Source organism: Balaenoptera borealis, assembly GCF_965194805.1.
Source record: "Balaenoptera borealis genome assembly, chromosome: 9".
Lineage (NCBI taxonomy): Eukaryota > Metazoa > Chordata > Mammalia > Artiodactyla > Balaenopteridae > Balaenoptera > Balaenoptera borealis.
Window position 1 is genome coordinate 69,087,754 of NC_138873.1, and position 16,908 is coordinate 69,104,661.

The 16,908-nt window shown below is 40.7% G+C and overlaps 1 protein-coding gene across 3 annotated transcripts in view; it reads left to right on the top strand.

The window, feature by feature from the left end:
- The window catches only part of CNR1 (cannabinoid receptor 1), a 36,574-nt gene extending 21,182 nt beyond the window's left edge, over positions 1-15,392 (top strand). For all 3 annotated transcript variants that reach the window (XM_082405987.1, XM_082405988.1, XM_082405989.1), the window contains exon 2: positions 1,212-15,392. In XM_082405987.1, the coding sequence (XP_082262113.1) occupies positions 1,275-2,693 (1,419 nt within the window). In that variant the 5' untranslated portion in view covers positions 1,212-1,274 and the 3' untranslated portion in view covers positions 2,694-15,392. The remainder of the gene's footprint in view (positions 1-1,211) is intronic.
- The last annotated feature ends 1,516 nt before the right edge of the window (positions 15,393-16,908 follow it).

Consider the following 16,908-nt stretch of genomic DNA (forward strand, 5'->3'; position numbering starts at 1 on the left):
TCCGGCTGCTCCTCTCAGCCATCCTTATTTCCAGTGCCATCCACCTGGAAAGGCTTGGATGATCAGGTCTTTCTCCCATCCTCCAGTGTGTGCTGGTGTCACCTCACCGCTCATGGAAGTTGCTGTCTGGAAGCACTGTCCATTGTCACTACTTTCCAGTGTTAAAGATCTTGGTCTTCCTGGGAGCCTCAGTGCAAATTTACCCTTCGTAACATTTTTCTTGGCTGGCGTAGACATTCTAGAAGTTCACCTCAGCCATGGCTCAGTTCAAACATCTTCTCTGGGTGAGGGAACTTGCCTGATGGAGTCAGGGCTAGAGCCTGGATCTTCCCATTAAGGCCACTTGCTTCCTATAGTTCCCAGCAACGTCCTCCTCCGCCTTCATGCTCAACACACAGGCCGCACGACTCTGTCCTTGACTCCACACTCTCTTGTTCTTTGATTGTCTTATATGCTCAGTCTTACCTGTGTGACAAGGCATGTGACAAGGCAGTAGAGTCTTTAAGAGCAGAGATTGTGTGACATGTGGTTGCTTTCCCCACCAGCATCAGGACTGTGTGTGTGTGTGTGTGTGTGTGTGTGTGTGTGTGTAATAGTAGAAGCCAGGTGGCAAACACTCCCTAACACAGCCACACCCAAGACGCATTGCTTTCACTTGACCACCAGACCCTGGAGGTCCACGCGGGCCTCACACAGCAACTCAAGTCCAGAGAGCTTAAATAATGAAAGAAATAGATGTGTTGGGTGTGTGCCCTACCTCACCAACTTTTGACAGCTTTTCTTGTTTTTTTTTTTCTTTTTTTAATCTTAATTGTGTTTTTATTTTTATTATGGTATATTTTTCTGTACATTGATCAAATGCGTGGCTTTGTTTTATTTATTTATTTTTTCGCTGCTCTGTGTGGCTTGCAGAATCTTAGTTCCGTGACCAGGGATCTGAACCCATGCCCTCGATAGTGAAAGTGTGGAGTCCTAACCACTGGACCACCAGGGAATTCCCTGGGAAGCTTTTCTTTAACTGAAGGATCGACTCATTTTGTTGACAGAATCGGACAAGGATTTTACCTATGTTCAGAGACAGGAATGAAATAACACAAGGGGACATATTAGGGATGTTTACCATCGTTTTTTTCTGGAGGGGGGGGCGGTTCGTGTGTTTTTATTCTGCCTGTTCTCTCCCCATTCAGCTTATCTGTTTTCCCTCCCATCAGGGTTTCCTGCGGCGGGGCTCTTTCTCAGTCATTGTGAGTGTGGCCTAATCAAAGACAGAGGGGATGAAGTCCATCCTCGATGGCCTTGCCGATACCACCTTCCGAACCATCACCACAGACCTCCTCTACGTGGGTGCCAATGACATTCAGTACGAAGACATCAAAGGCGACATGGCATCCAAATTAGGGTACTTCCCGCAGAAATTTCCTTTAACTTCCTTCAGGGGGAGTCCCTTCCAAGAAAAGATGACTGCGGGAGACCACCCCCAGTTAGTCCCAGCAGACCAGGTGAACCTCACCGAGTTTTACAACAAGTCTCTGTCCTCCTACAAGGAGAACGACGAGAACATTCAGTGCGGGGAGAACTTTATGGACATGGAGTGCTTCATGATTCTGAACCCCAGCCAGCAGCTGGCCATCGCCGTGCTGTCCCTCACGCTGGGCACCTTTACGGTCCTGGAGAACCTGCTGGTGCTGTGCGTCATCCTGCACTCCCGCAGCCTCCGCTGTCGGCCTTCTTACCACTTCATCGGCAGCCTGGCCGTGGCGGACCTCCTGGGGAGCGTCATCTTCGTCTACAGCTTCGTCGACTTCCACGTGTTCCACCGCAAAGACAGCCCCAACGTGTTTCTGTTCAAACTGGGTGGGGTCACAGCCTCGTTCACGGCCTCCGTCGGCAGCCTGTTCCTCACGGCCATCGACAGGTACATATCTATTCACAGGCCCCTGGCCTATAAGAGGATCGTCACCCGGCCCAAGGCCGTGGTGGCGTTTTGCCTGATGTGGACCATCGCAATTGTGATCGCCGTGCTGCCTCTCCTGGGCTGGAACTGCAAGAAACTGCAATCCGTGTGCTCAGACATTTTCCCTCTCATCGACGAGACCTACCTGATGTTCTGGATCGGGGTCACCAGCGTGCTGCTGCTGTTCATCGTGTACGCCTACATGTACATCCTCTGGAAGGCGCATAGCCACGCCGTCCGCATGATCCAGCGCGGTACCCAGAAGAGCATCATCATCCACACGTCTGAGGACGGCAAGGTGCAGGTGACCCGGCCGGACCAAGCCCGCATGGACATTAGGCTGGCCAAGACCCTGGTCCTGATCCTGGTGGTTTTGATCATCTGCTGGGGCCCTCTGCTCGCGATCATGGTGTACGATGTCTTTGGGAAGATGAACAAGCTCATTAAGACAGTGTTTGCGTTCTGCAGCATGCTCTGCCTGCTGAATTCCACCGTGAACCCCATCATCTATGCTCTGCGGAGCAAGGACCTGAGACATGCTTTCCGGAGCATGTTCCCCTCGTGCGAAGGCACTGCGCAGCCTCTCGATAACAGCATGGGGGACTCGGACTGCCTGCACAAACACGCCAACAATGCAGCCAGCGTCCACAGGGCCGCGGAGAGCTGCATCAAGAGCACGGTCAAGATCGCCAAGGTGACCATGTCTGTGTCCACGGACACGTCTGCCGAGGCTCTGTGAGCCAGACGCGTCCCTGGCAGCACAGGAAAAGAAATTCTCTCTCTCTCTCTCTCTCTTTTTTTTAAAAGCTCAAAAACCCAGAAGAGTCTGTCGTCTCATCGGTTATATTTTTTTAAGTTGACCACGCTCAGTGAAAAGGTGATTGTCACCGTGATCAGTTTTCAGTTCTCTGACGTTTCCATAGTGTAGGTCCTCAAACTCAGTTCTCCGGGGGTTTACGGTGAAGAAAGCCTGTTGTTTAAGGGACTGGAATGTCCTTCAAAGTCTCAGTGAAATAGGAGAGAACCTTTGGCTACACAATTGGAAGCCCAAATACCCATAGAAAAAGGCCATCAAATGAGTAATGCCTTTGTAATCACAACTTTCATTATAATGTGAAATGTACTTGTCCGGAAGTAATCAAAGATGTCCATTTTTACAACAGTTATAGTACTAAAGTAGAGCTATTTTGTAAAATGTAGTGTGTCCTGTGAGATGTGTATCAGTGTTTACCATGTGTTATTTATATTTGTCTAGTCCAGCAAAACTGCAAGGTGGGCTTCTACAAGAACAATGGCACATAAGCAGTGGATATATGCCAATGAGACCACTTTTTAAAACATTATTGCCCATGATATAACTTTAGAAACCTTAATATTTTTTTCAAATATCTCTATTTAAATTTGACATTGAAATAACCATAAAGGTTTATTTTTCTGTTAATCCAACAAGAAGAATTTGAAGACTGTCCAAAGTCTTGAGCAGAATTCACTGACACTTAAAAATTTCTTAGTCCTGCATTTTCATACGAGGACTTGTATTATCTTCTGGACTATAGCTGTTCTGTTGGGTGATGGATTACAATCAGAACAGAAGAGAGACTGCATATTGACTTTGGCTGGCATCTCCGACTTTCGTTAGACTTTAGCTCTTACTGGACCTCTTAGGACAGCATGTGTCAATCTTAATGTATGTTGTTATCACTGTGCAATTGCTGTTTTCTTGAAGAGTATTGCATCCTTATATTCCAGGTTTAAGTAGATTTCATGCCTGGGTGGCCAAACAACAGTCTTCATTTTTTCTTAATTGAAAAGAAGTATTGTCTGGATCAGTAAAATTATACTGTGTGTGAGTGTGAATATAAATGTGTGTGTGTTTCTATCCTGTAACTGTTCTAGTAATGTCCTAAAGTGAGAAAACTGTGACCACGTGTAAGCTGTTCCCCTTGCTGCACTCTTGCACATGAATTCAGTTTATAAAATTGAGTTCTTCCGGAAATCTAGTTGATAAAAATACTGACCAGAAGCCTTCAGAACCCTCCCCCTTTGAAATTGGGTCAAGTAGTACTAAACTGACCTTTAGGTATTTCATAAGACCAGCGTTTAGCAAGGAATCATCTATAATGAACCTTCAGGTCAAGGTCTGTGTTTACAGTGTTCATGTCGGGAAATGTTTGGTTTCTGAGCACCTAATATTGAGATGTAAGTTACATGGAGATGTAAGTCATTGTAAGGGAAGTAGCTCTAAAATAAAACCCTCCAGTGGTAACATATTTTAGTTGTGTGTGTAGGCAGCGTGATCCCAGTTTGAGTAGCACTATACTTTGCTCGCTGCAGTGGGACTACCAGATCCGGCTTATGTGGTAAGAAGGCCTATCAGACAGTGGGTGAGACAGAAAAGGGCAGTGAGAAGCTGACACGCTCGTGATTGAGGCCTGGATGTCATATGGCTGCTTCTGTGCTTTGTGCAGATGCCCTTGGTGACAACCCAGCACCCAGCTTTGTCTGTATAGGTTTGAGCTCTTTAAAGAAGAGGCCTCTCCTCTGTTCCTGATTAGCAAGAGGTGCTAAAGCATAAAGATGAGCATGGCTTGCTTTCTTCTTACGCCCCAGTTTCATACTCCTTAATGGTGCCATGGGTGCTCTGAATTAGGCCCTTTCCCAGTAAGCACTGGTAATGCTTAAGAAGCCACCTGACTCTGACAAATTTTACTTACAAACTATCTTCTCCCTAAACAGATAAAGCATGGCTTTTGCAGGACCAGGAGGCCTGCATAGCCTGATGTAAAGCAGAGAGCTAGCATTTATCTGGTGATTGCTAGCTATGTGGTACCCAAGCAGCCTGATGGGGCAATGTCTATTCTTGCAGTGTAAGGTTGAATGTGGCTTGTGGGTCAAGCTGAGATGCTTTTAATTGTCTGTACAGCTCGAATCTGCCCGCTGGTTGCTTTACTTTACCTCCCTGTGATATGCAGATGATATGCTCAGTGTGCTAGAGGATTAATAAGATCTCTTTAGAAGGAGAAAAGATTATTTATGAAAAAACTCACCAGGGTCTAGTTTCCATTGAAGAATTGCCACTCTTTTGTTCTAAATTACCCTGAAGATTAATCCACACATCTCAGAGCTCACTAGGCAGTACCAATGCTCTTCTCACAGCTATGAAGACCTGGTGAAGATGAAATTCTTGTTATTGGTAGAAAAATTCCAGGATTCATTTTTGAAACTGTATTTGTGTGTATGCAATGTAGATTTTATAGTGTGTTGTGCTTATAAGATCTCAATCATATATAATAAATTAAGGGACAATGGGGCTGACAGCACTAAACTTGGTGCTTATTGATATTCTAAGAAATATCTGTGAAATATCATCATGTATGTGTTACACCTTCTTCATTTTAAAACATTTAAATGAGTTTGATTCACTCTGATACTTTTAATATCATTTCCTAACCCAAGTGACTCAAATGTTCTCCCCAGTGAATATACTCATTAGAATTATTATTCAATAGTATCATTCATTAATTAGTCCCTTAATGAGACCCATTGATTTAAATATAATTTAGATTGCAGTAAGCTTTATAAGGTCTACCTTCAGAGTTATCTACTTTCCTCTGAGGCTGACATATGTGTCCTGATCATGCATTTCACCATCATACGTGTCTTTAGATAGAGCCAAATGCCAACCTGCTCAATTTCTTCAGAGTAATGATGAACCTTTCAATCCCAGACTAACAGTTTTATTTAGAAAAGGAGAGCTGTCTCCAAGAACCCCTAATTTTCCACTACGTATGAAATAAATGTAAAAGAAACACAGATCTGGAAGAAGCTACAGGCATATGCCTACACTTGAGATGATTCCCAAGCCTCCCGTCACTCTGAGTCAGGTCTATGTGGCATTAAGTGGCATGGAATTTTGGCCGTCTAAACCCACATTGCAGGAGACAGGCCCAACCTCCAGATGAGAATTTGGGCCCTTGATGAGTGGCATTCTACTTACTGTCCTGTTGATTGATTTCTGCCATCCCATGTCTGTAAAAGAGACCACCAATATCATGAGCAAAATTAGATTTCTCACGTTCTAACTGTATATTTGTATGATATTTTAAAATCTCCTAAATGCTGGGCAATGGCTATTGACAATTGTCTTGCACTGGCCTTCTGATGAAATGTTAACAATGCCTATTGTAATATAGACCAAACATTTTATCTACTGGTTTGGGCTGAATGTATGTAAATAGGTTTTTAAAAGGTCAGATGTTTAAGCAGTGGCCTACAAATCAGTAATTTTCAGATAAGAGAGTTTCTTTACATTGCTGTGGCATCCTAAAAGCTATCTTCACGTAAACTTAGTGTAGTAGGCCTGCTGAGGATCCAGAGTGCTCAAGAAAGGAAACCTTTCCTTGTAATAATATGAATTAAGATACCAGATGATCTGGATTCTTATTTCCAGTGTTTCAAGTGGAAAACAAAGCTCTTTATTGTCTGTAAATCAAACATGATTACTTTTCCTCTTAGAAGAATATTGTATTGTTAGATGTTTGTTGAGCTGGTAACATCCTTGCAACTGCTGCAATATCTTTGTTAGTAATAAAACTTTGTACACGAGTACTAGTAAGATTGTTATTCAATGTAGCTTCAGTCATTAGATTACTATAGTGAAGTAGTACTAATGTAATATTTACAATGTATTAAGCCCACGCTATATTTTAGTTCAATGATGTAGTTAAATTGTTATTTATTCAAAGAGAAAACATCCCATCATGTCTATTGTCCAAAGTTACCTGGAATCGAATAAAAATTCTAGATTATCACAAAGAACATACAGTGTCTTTGAATTCTGCCTTATTTCACAGTCTGATGTTAAAACACTTGGGGTTTAAATTCTAAAAGATTGAATTGTTCCCCAAAAGCAATGAAGACTTTATTTGAGAAATGGGGATAGATTGGATTAATATATTAATTTTTAACATAGGAAATACATGCAAAAAGCCATCATTTACATAATAAAGGACAAAAGCCTGCCATACCTTTTACATCATTATTTAAGCGTTTAATGATTTTGAAGTAAATTAAAGCAAATGTACTATTCGCAATGTATAAATTAAGTTGGAACATAGCAGACTTAGTAGAATATATAAATCTAAAGAATTTATAACATCATATATTTGGAACCATGTGAAAAAGATAATTACTTTTCACCTTAACTTATAAAAACAAATTTTTATCTGAACAGTAAGAGAAAATATTTTGAAATTTTTATAATGAAGTATCAATAAAAAAGCATTACAATTAAGTTTACACAATATTACTGTCTAAAGTATATTTGTAGTCAATTTTGAAAGAAGAGTTTAAATTTTTCAAATGATGAATTGGCAAATATTTGAAAATAGATTATCTTTATTTTTTTAAGAGCTATAATTAAAACTCTTCATTCTTCTTCTTTTATTAAACATTGTAGTTAACTGCATGAGCTAAATGCTTCTAACAAAGAGCAAATGACATGTGTTCTTATTTCTTAAATTTTATACTGCGGTTTGAAGGGAATAAGATACTTATTTCAATATCTTCATAAGCATCTTGAAACTCAAAACTGATCCCAATCAGTAATACGTGTTGCCATCTATATTGAAATATACATTAAGAATGATGTAGAAACAGAAAACCAATTGAGGTATGCAAGAAGTGCCATGGTATGCCCCCAGATGGTTCCAACTGGAAAAATTTCACCATCCTCTTTAGAATATTCTATGGTAAGTGTTTCTCCTGGTTTGAAGGTGATAACATGTGAAGTTCTTAGTACAGTCTTGGAATATAGAAGGTGAGAAGTACACATTATCTTTGTTCTTCAACTCCTTGTCCCTGGAATGCTGGTAAGGGAAATTTGGAGTGTACATATCTGATTGGTTTAGGAGGTGATGAAATGTGCAGAATGGGTGGGTCTCTGAACATCTCAAAAATACAGGTTGGGCTACTTGTGAACTACTTCACAAGTTTCTGGGTAAGGCTGAGTAATGAATATAGAGGATTATAAGATATATAGTTCCCTGTGACATACCCAAAGGGAAAGAGATTGACAGGAAGGAATGACAAATGGGATGAGTAATTAAAGTATACAGTTGCAGTCTTGGATTAAGAGCCAAATGAAATTCTGCGATTCCCCAGTACTAACTGCAGCACCTTATTCATTGCTTTGAACATGGATGTGCAAATATTTGTAGAGCAATGGAATAATTTTTCTTTTAACTCTAAGAAATTAGATGACTAATGCAGCACTTCAGTTGTTTATTTTAATAATAACAATAACAGAATTGTTCACATCTTTGGGTAAGCCTGATCCATTTGAAAATGTTTAAATGTTTACTACCTAGCACACAATCTTTTCGGCTAACATCAGAATCATGACAGATGTCAAAGATACCCAGCTTTGACTGACAGAGGCAGCTATCGTGCTGGTGAGAACACTGGAGAAGAAATTATTAGACCCAGGATGTAGTTCTGGATCAGTCACTTTCTAGCTATTTGGCCTTGGACAAGCTACAACTCTGACTTGCTTTTCTCATCAGTAAAAATGCCAGTTCTGAAAATATCAGTAGCATCAGATGATGTAAAGCGTTCTGAAGAGCTTTGAAAACTATGAAGGGCTACACCAGTGTAAGTATTGGAATTAACCCGTGTTCAAATAATTCATTTTATCTTATTCAGTCAATGTCTATACCAGTCCTTTAGCTCAGGGTTCCCCAACCCCCAGGCAGCGGACCGCTACCGGTCCGCGGCCTGTTAGGAACCGGGTCGCACAGCAGGAGGTGAGTGGCGGGCTGGCGAGTGAGCCAAGGTTCATCTGCTGCTCTCCATCGCTCCCAATCATCGCATTACTGCCTAAAGCATCACCCCCTGCCACCGTCCGTGGAAAAATTGTTTTGCACGAAACTGGTCCCTGGTGCCAAAAAGGTTGGGGATTGCTGCTTTAGTTAATAATCAGGAATAAAGAAGCTATATTCTGTTGTGTCTGTGAGTGACAGGCATCGTACCAGCACTTTATATGGGCACCATATATATATATACGTATAGATACATATATACATATATATCAGTGTGTGTGTGTATAGATGTGTATGTGTATATATATATATATATATATCTCCTCAGCAGCGCTATCATGTAGGTGTCATTACCTTCATATTATAGGTGAGACAAAAGCTCAGTCAGGTAAAGACCACATAGTTAAGCTTAGAACCCAGGCCTTCTTGATTCCAAAGCCCATATTAATTTTATTAAACCACAGTGCCTCCACTCATTCATCCATTATTTATTTAAAGCCATATATTCCACAAGTATGTATCAAAAACTTCCCCTGCACTAGGAAATGCAAAGATGGAAACTTACCTTTTCTTACCGGAATGCCTACTACAAATAACGCCCAAAGTTCTTGTGTTTTACAGCACATTTCCACATATGTAGGTGTGGATCTTGCCCAAGTTTACATGGATAGTTAGTAGTGAGTTGAATCTCTGGAGCTCAAACCCGGGTCCTTGGGCTCCCAGCTCGGGATCTTTCCCCCCGACAACATTGCAGGGTTACATGGGATGTGATGAGGTGCACGGTTCTAACCAGGTACCTGCATTTTCCCTCCTTCATTCTCCAGACAGCAGCAATTGGAAACCTTATCAAACCCATTCTGGATGTCAAAATAAATTAAATCCGTGTTCTTCATCACCTGTCTAGTATAATCATCACTCACCTTGGGTATCTGAAACAGTGGCTGAGAAGTTTGATTTATTTTATCCCCTGAGCAGGGTGCTACAAATATATTCCTGATCTCACTTAGAATAGCTATTTTCCCACCTCTTTGGCCACTTCCTACCACAAAGTTTTCACTTTAATTCTCTTAAAATTAAAAAAAAAATGTGCTTTATTTTTAAGTTGTATATAGAACAAGGCATCTAGGAAATAATACTCTACTAGTCAATGAAATATAATTTGTTAAAATTGTAAAATACAATATAGCAAGTATTCACTGAGAACCTATGTTGTACTTAGCACTAACAATAATGGTTAGCATTATCTCATTGATTTGGAGATGCAGCATCTCATTTAAACCTCTCAACCAGTCTGTGAAGCTTCATTATCCCCATTTGACAGACAGTAACCTGCCCAAGGTCACACAGCCAGTAAGTGGTAGAGTTGAGATTTGCTCTTAGCTACTACATTACTGAGTTGATAGCCTTAAGCCAGTCTCCATTTAGCAAACTGTACTGTGCATTTATTTTGTTCAATTCAAGCAACATTTATTGAGTATCTACCACGGCAAGTCCTCAGATTACTTAAAATCTAATGAAAGAAGGTGAACACTTAAACAGATAATCTCAGTGCAATGCAACAAATGCTAAAATAGACAAGGCCATGGGAAACCAGAAAGGGCACAAGAAACTGACTTAGGAAGAAGTAATACCTGAACTGAACATTGAAGACCAAGAGGGAGCTAGCCAGGAAAAAAAGAAAAGGGAAAAAATAGAGATAAAAGATGTTATAGGGAGAAAAATAAGGGTAAGGTGGGAGAGACAGGTGAGAGATTTAAGAGAACATGGTATGTCCAGAGAATGACACATAGACTGATGTGACTGATGGGATGTGATACCCATAGGAGAGTAATGAGGATGAGGGCCAGACCACCAAGGGCCACAGATGCTAAGGAGATTTCATCGTTCTTTGTGCACCTCACTGTGATTTACAGAGACCTGAGCAGATTCATAATCTTAGTCAAAAAAGATCAGAATTTAGGTAGCTTTTCCCCTAGTTCTGCTGGTTCAAAGAGATTTTTTACAAAGCATTGCATATATATGTAAAAGTATGACTTCCTGCTTGGCCCAGTAGAGCACCCAGGGCTGGGGAGGGGCGGTGGGAGGGGGGGGCGCTCTGTATCCTGTTTCCTCATTAGCCGGCCACATAGTTTCCCTCCTGATGACATTACTGTCACTGCTAGAAAGAGCATTATTCACTAGGAACTGAGGGGCATCAATTAGCTCCCCAAACAGAGCGGTCATCAGTCACAAAGTGTTCCTGGTCGTTAGTCACCTGGGCTGGGGCAAACCCTCTGATCTCAGGATGACAGGGACGATATTGAACTCCAGCCCTTGGGGCCTCCAACCCTGTGCCCTATTGCCCTCTTTGTAAATAAGATTATTGCTGCTACTGTGTGGTTTTCCCAAAGAGATACAGAAATCCTTCGGGGAGCAAATAAATAAGGACTAAGGAGGAGAATCTTTTAAAACTGTCCAAAGCAACCCAACCCTACACCTGATGCAAATATAATTATTTCATTCATATCGAATAACACAGACTGTTTTTCAATTAGGAGTTTGAGTTTATAAAAGGAAGGAAAAAAACTGAAAACATCTTTGAGTTATGCTGTGGGGAGGGGAATACAGCTTTAAAATATCCTGCCATCAATCCTTTTCCAGCTTAATTGCATACTTCACAGTTTTTGTCAAGATTCACTATACCAGTGTTCACAAAATCTACTCAAAGAAATGTTGCATCTTTTTTGGGGGGGTGGGGGGAACTTGGCCATACATTTTTTGATAGCTTTTTTTACTTGCACTTATAAAACTAACAGCGATTTTTCCAGTTTGTGCCTCATTCAAACCTCTGATTATTCTAGAAAGGGACAGAGACCTTTTAGCCGTTCAATTCAGCCTCTGATTGCTTGTCTTGTTAAATCCCTCTCTTTCTAACATGGGCGGCTATGAACAATTTGTCTTACTTCGTCATCCAATGCAAATATTTTCAAGTATTAATCCTTTCCCACTGGTTGAGGAATTAGAGATAGAAAGCCTTAGAAAATGCCCTCCATTTCCTAACAAAGGGAAAAACCTTATGTACTGCTGCATTATTCACTGACATTAGATAAATCCAAATATCCCTTTGAATGACCCAGAATAGGACACACTTACTACAAAATGCCACTGTCTCCCAAGGACAGCCTCTAGGGAGAGATGAGCAAGATGAAGCATGTTGCTGGTACAGCAAATATGAATCAACAAAGATCTTGGTACAAGTTTTCCCTTCTCGAGGCCCCTCCGAGAAGATGGGGGCATGTTTGCTTCCCCTAGAGCCCCAGTCCCAAGCCTGCTGGGTTGAACTCCCCCGCTCTCACAGCCATTGCCATGTCTACGTGGAAAGAGGACAGCTGAGTTCACATGTGAGAGAAGGACAGCTGGACAGTGTTTCTTTAGCAAAAATTCTGGTATGTCCCAAAGCATGAGTGTTCTTTGTTCTAATCACATTATGTCCAAGTGGAGGGAAACAGGAAAAGAAATATTGATTCTGAGAAACTGATTATGAAAGTAAATTCTTTAACAAGGTGGCCTCAGGAGATGCCTGCAATAGAACAGGAAGCTTCTTGAGACTTTATTTGCCTATTAACAGACCACTTTTGATAGTTTGAAGCTAGAAACAAGCAACGCTACGGCTAAAATGCAGTGGCCACCAATGAAATCGGCTTCCATGGCTCTCCTTATGGAGAGCCTGGCCTTCTTAAAGTTGAAGCACAACCAAAAGCACTTCCAGGGCTGCTTCTAAGGATGACTAAGCATGTAACCAATGTATGACCTCTCATCTTAGTTGCAAAGATGGGAATGAATACCAATGCCAGGGAACAGTCGTGAACCAAGGGACTTGGCAACAAGGCTTAACGCCATTATTCTCATTGCTATCATCTCTGACAGTAAATGGAACAAACCAGGCTAAAGAACAAGCTCTTTCCTTTGTGTCCAGGGCTAGAATATTCAGATGATAGGCGGTGGGCCAGGAGAAACGAAAACTCTGGGGAAAATCAGATTTACTCTACCGTAAACCCTTACAAATTTTTTGGCTTATTTTTCATGGTGCTATATGTTTGTGTTGGAACTCTGAAGCCATTTGCACAAAGGACAGCAAAGACAGCAATTATCTGGAAAATGGGAGCTAAAAGCACTAGTTTTTTTCTGTAGCTAGGAGAGTAAAGATGAGGCCTAAAGAGCAGAAAAGAGTATGTAACTTATGAATGAAAATGAGATATAACTATCTTATAACTATCTTATATAACTATTTGGGCCTAATGAAAATTCCCTAGGTAAGTGGTTAAAGTATTTGCAAAGATATTATATTTAGAAACTTAAAAACAAATAGGTCTCTCTTATCCAAATATATGTAAACATGATAACCAATAGATTTAACATTACATAAAGCAGAAGCTTCTAAATCTGGCTGTATAAACTTGTCCATTTGCTTTTCTCCCATAGGCAGAGAATGAGTGTTCAAAAACTGTAGGAACCTAACCAGGTGTGGCCCATTAAAAACCTTATGTCCGATTTATGATAGGCACTTCTCACCTTTGAACGTGGAAACAGCCAACCAGCTTCTCATGTTCCCACAAGAGGATGCGTTCATTCATCTACCAGGTAGTCAGTGAAAAGCATCTTGGCAGATTTAGCTATACAGGTGTTTTAAGACAACTTGATAGATTCAAATTCAAATTCATAAAAAAGACAAATGGGGAGGGAATTATTTCTTCACAAAAATACTTTGCAACTGCAAAAGAGCTCATAGCAGGGTGTACCTTGAGTTGTCAACTCCTCTGTTGGATTTCAAATGTAACTAAATGTTCATAAATCCCATTTTTTAAAAAGTTCATTTTTTTGAAGTATAGTTGATTTACAACGTTGTGGTAATTTCTGCTGTACAGAAGAGTGATTCAGTTATACATATATATATCCTTTTTCATATTCTTTTCCATTATGGTTTATCACAGAATATTGAATATAGTTCCCTGTTCTATACAGTAGGACCTTGTTGTTTGTCCATTCTATATATAATAGTTTGCATCTGCTAATCCCAAACTCCCAATCCATCCCTCCCCTACCCCTCCTCCTCCTTGGCAACCACAAGTCTGTTCTCTATGTCTCTCAGTCTGTTTCTGTTTCACAGATAAGTTCATTTGTGTCATATTTTAGATTCCACATATAAGTGATATCATATGGTAATTGTCTTTCTCTTTCTGACTTACTTCACTTAATATAATAATCTCCAGGCCCATCCACGTTGCTGCAAATGACATTATTTCATTTTTTTTTATGGCTGAGTAGTATTCCACTGTATATATGTACCACATCTTCTTTATCCATTCGTCTGTTGATGGACATTTAGGTTGTTTCCATGTCTTGGCTATTGTGAATAGTGCTGTTATGAACATAGGGGAATATGTATCTTTTTAAATTATAATTTTGTCCAGATATATGCCCAGTTCTGGGATTGCTGGATCATATGGCAACTCTAGTTTTAGTTTTTTGAGGAACCGCCATACTGTTTTCCATAGCGGCTGCACCAATTTACATTCTCACCAACAGTGTAAGAGGGTTCCCTTTTCTCCACACCTTTGTTATTTGTAGATATTTTAATGATGGCCATTCTGACCGGTGTGAGGTGGTACCTCATTGCAGTTTTGCATAAATCCAATTTTTAATAACTTTTCAGAAATAGCAATATTATTCAAAGGGAGATGTTCCTATAGTTTAAAACTTTTCACCCTTCCTACCCTCTAATCCTACGCAAGTGTTTCTTGCATCCTTCTGTAACACGGAATAGTTTGCGTGGATAGATATAATAAACTGAATATGTTCAGTTCCTCAGGGCATAAGACCCCTCTGCAAACTTGAAATTGTGTTAGGAATGTAGGCAAACCTCAGCTCTTCACAATTATAGTGAATGAAATAAAGTGAATAATGAAATCCATAAATAATCCCTGGATGTCCAGATCCTTGGGAGTCAAATATGAAACATTCTGTAAAGATTCCTCCACTGGTGCTAGCAAGTGCGAGAGGAGGCTGATTAAAGTCTGATGCCTTCTCTCGCTGACCTCTGTCTGCTGACAGAGATAACACTCAGGCAAATGGTCAGAGAGAGGACAGCGCGAGGTCTGGGAGCAGAGACACTCAGCAGACCATATAATTAGCTCCAAAGTAACAGAGAGAAGACCATAAACAAGGCAGGAGCAAGCCAGAGGGGATTTTACTTCCATTTAACAGTGATTTTGTCCGTGTCCAGCAGGTGCTGAGGCTAAGTGCTCGGCCTTGGACCTCTCCCAAGGCTCTCCAGAAAGGCCATCACCATCAGGCAGCCCCCTCTGTCCCTGGCTCCCCAAAGCTGCAAAGACTCAGTGAAACCACTGTGCTGTCCTGGAAAGGATGGCAGGCCCATGTTCAAGCCTGACTTAGTAGCTGAGTTTGAGCTTGGCTGTACTTCTTTCCTGCCCCATAGATGAGTCCCCAATAATTGTTTTCCTGGCTGCTTTGCAGAACCAATGGGCTACAACTGTGATTAAATGGGATCGTTTCTGTGGCTACATGTTAAGTCTGTAAAATGCTGTATTCGTGTAAGGTTTTTTTCGGGAGGGTTTAGAAAATGAGACAGCATTGCAAGTCATGTCAAAGGGACTGGGTGTCTTCCCACAAGCTTCCAATAGGGTCCAATCCTTTTATTCTGTCCCACCTTCTCTACCTACTTCCAAGAGCTCCGACAGCCTGAAGGGGAGTGTGGTGTTTGTAGCCAGCACTGAAAAGAAAAGGGGCAAACCTCTGCTATGTAACTGAACTGCTGGGAGAATTCTTTTTAAAATATGATTCTGTCTTCTATGATCAAATTCAATGCCACCTAGCCAGAGCCTCCCGGGTGACACAGTAGCAGTCAATCTCCGTGCACAGAATTCATATACAAAGTCAAGCTCTTTGCAATAGATATTATTTTCTCCCAAAGATCATATACACGCAAAAAATTGTAGACACTGAAAATAAATAAAAGAGATGATTCCCACTGGACTTAGAGTTATACTTGAAACTTCTCCGTGTAACTGATAACACTATTTCAGTATCGATTTGAGATCCAATTTGGGGAATCAATTTTGGGAATACAGATTGAAAAACTTAGCTTGTCCATTTGACTTTCAAAAACAGGATTGTACCATGATTCCTAGCTGTCAACTATCCCATTGTGATGTTTTAGAGTAATTGCTTAGTGCTACATTGTTCTTGATATTTTAGCCAGGCTAAAGCCCTGTGCAAAGACCAAATTGTTTTACTCTGTTCCTTAATGATAGTTGACATGAATCGACAGAATCTGATTATTTGTTGATTTATATGTTATTCATTCAACAAACACTTGTGCAAATCTATTGCCTACACTGGGGAAACAACTCAAAGCCTCTTGGAGGTTACATGGTACTGTGATAATTTATAGTACGTAAGTGATCCCCTGTACTCACAGGTCTACAATTCCTTGGATTTTGACCATCTATTAGGTTTGAGCCAACATTCACTTCTCCCTCCAAAAATGACTCTCTTTACCAAGTCCCATGAGATATGAAGTCACTTGTAAAGATGTTAGGATAGAGAAGTCTAGGTGACATGAGACTTCCTGCTAAGAAATGGTACTGATTCTCTGCATTTTACACTGTACGGGACTAGTCCACAAGGCAGCAAAATGTGGAGGAGGTTGACCCCCCAGATGAGATGAGGGGAATGAGTGGCTGCTAGGAGAAGAGAAGCTGTGATTTCTCCAATTAGAAATGAATTCAGATTAACAAGATCCTTTATTAGACTGCAAATGTCCTCATGACATATTGAACTTATCATTTATACCTTAGTGTAAATGTTCTAAAATAATAGCTTCAATTATATGTATTTGTTAATAATCACTTTTACTTCACTTACCCTGGGCTAGGCTAAATGATAATAATAATTTACCATTCTAAATGAAAATAGTAAATGATAGGCTATGATACTATACGATAAAGCCTATGTTTTCAATAATATATGTCTACCATGTAGATTATGATCTACTGTCAATTTCCCCCTCGGATCAGACATGGGCACTTCTGGTAATTCTCCTGGGCATGTCTTGATCTCATTTGTAAGAAGGCCAGG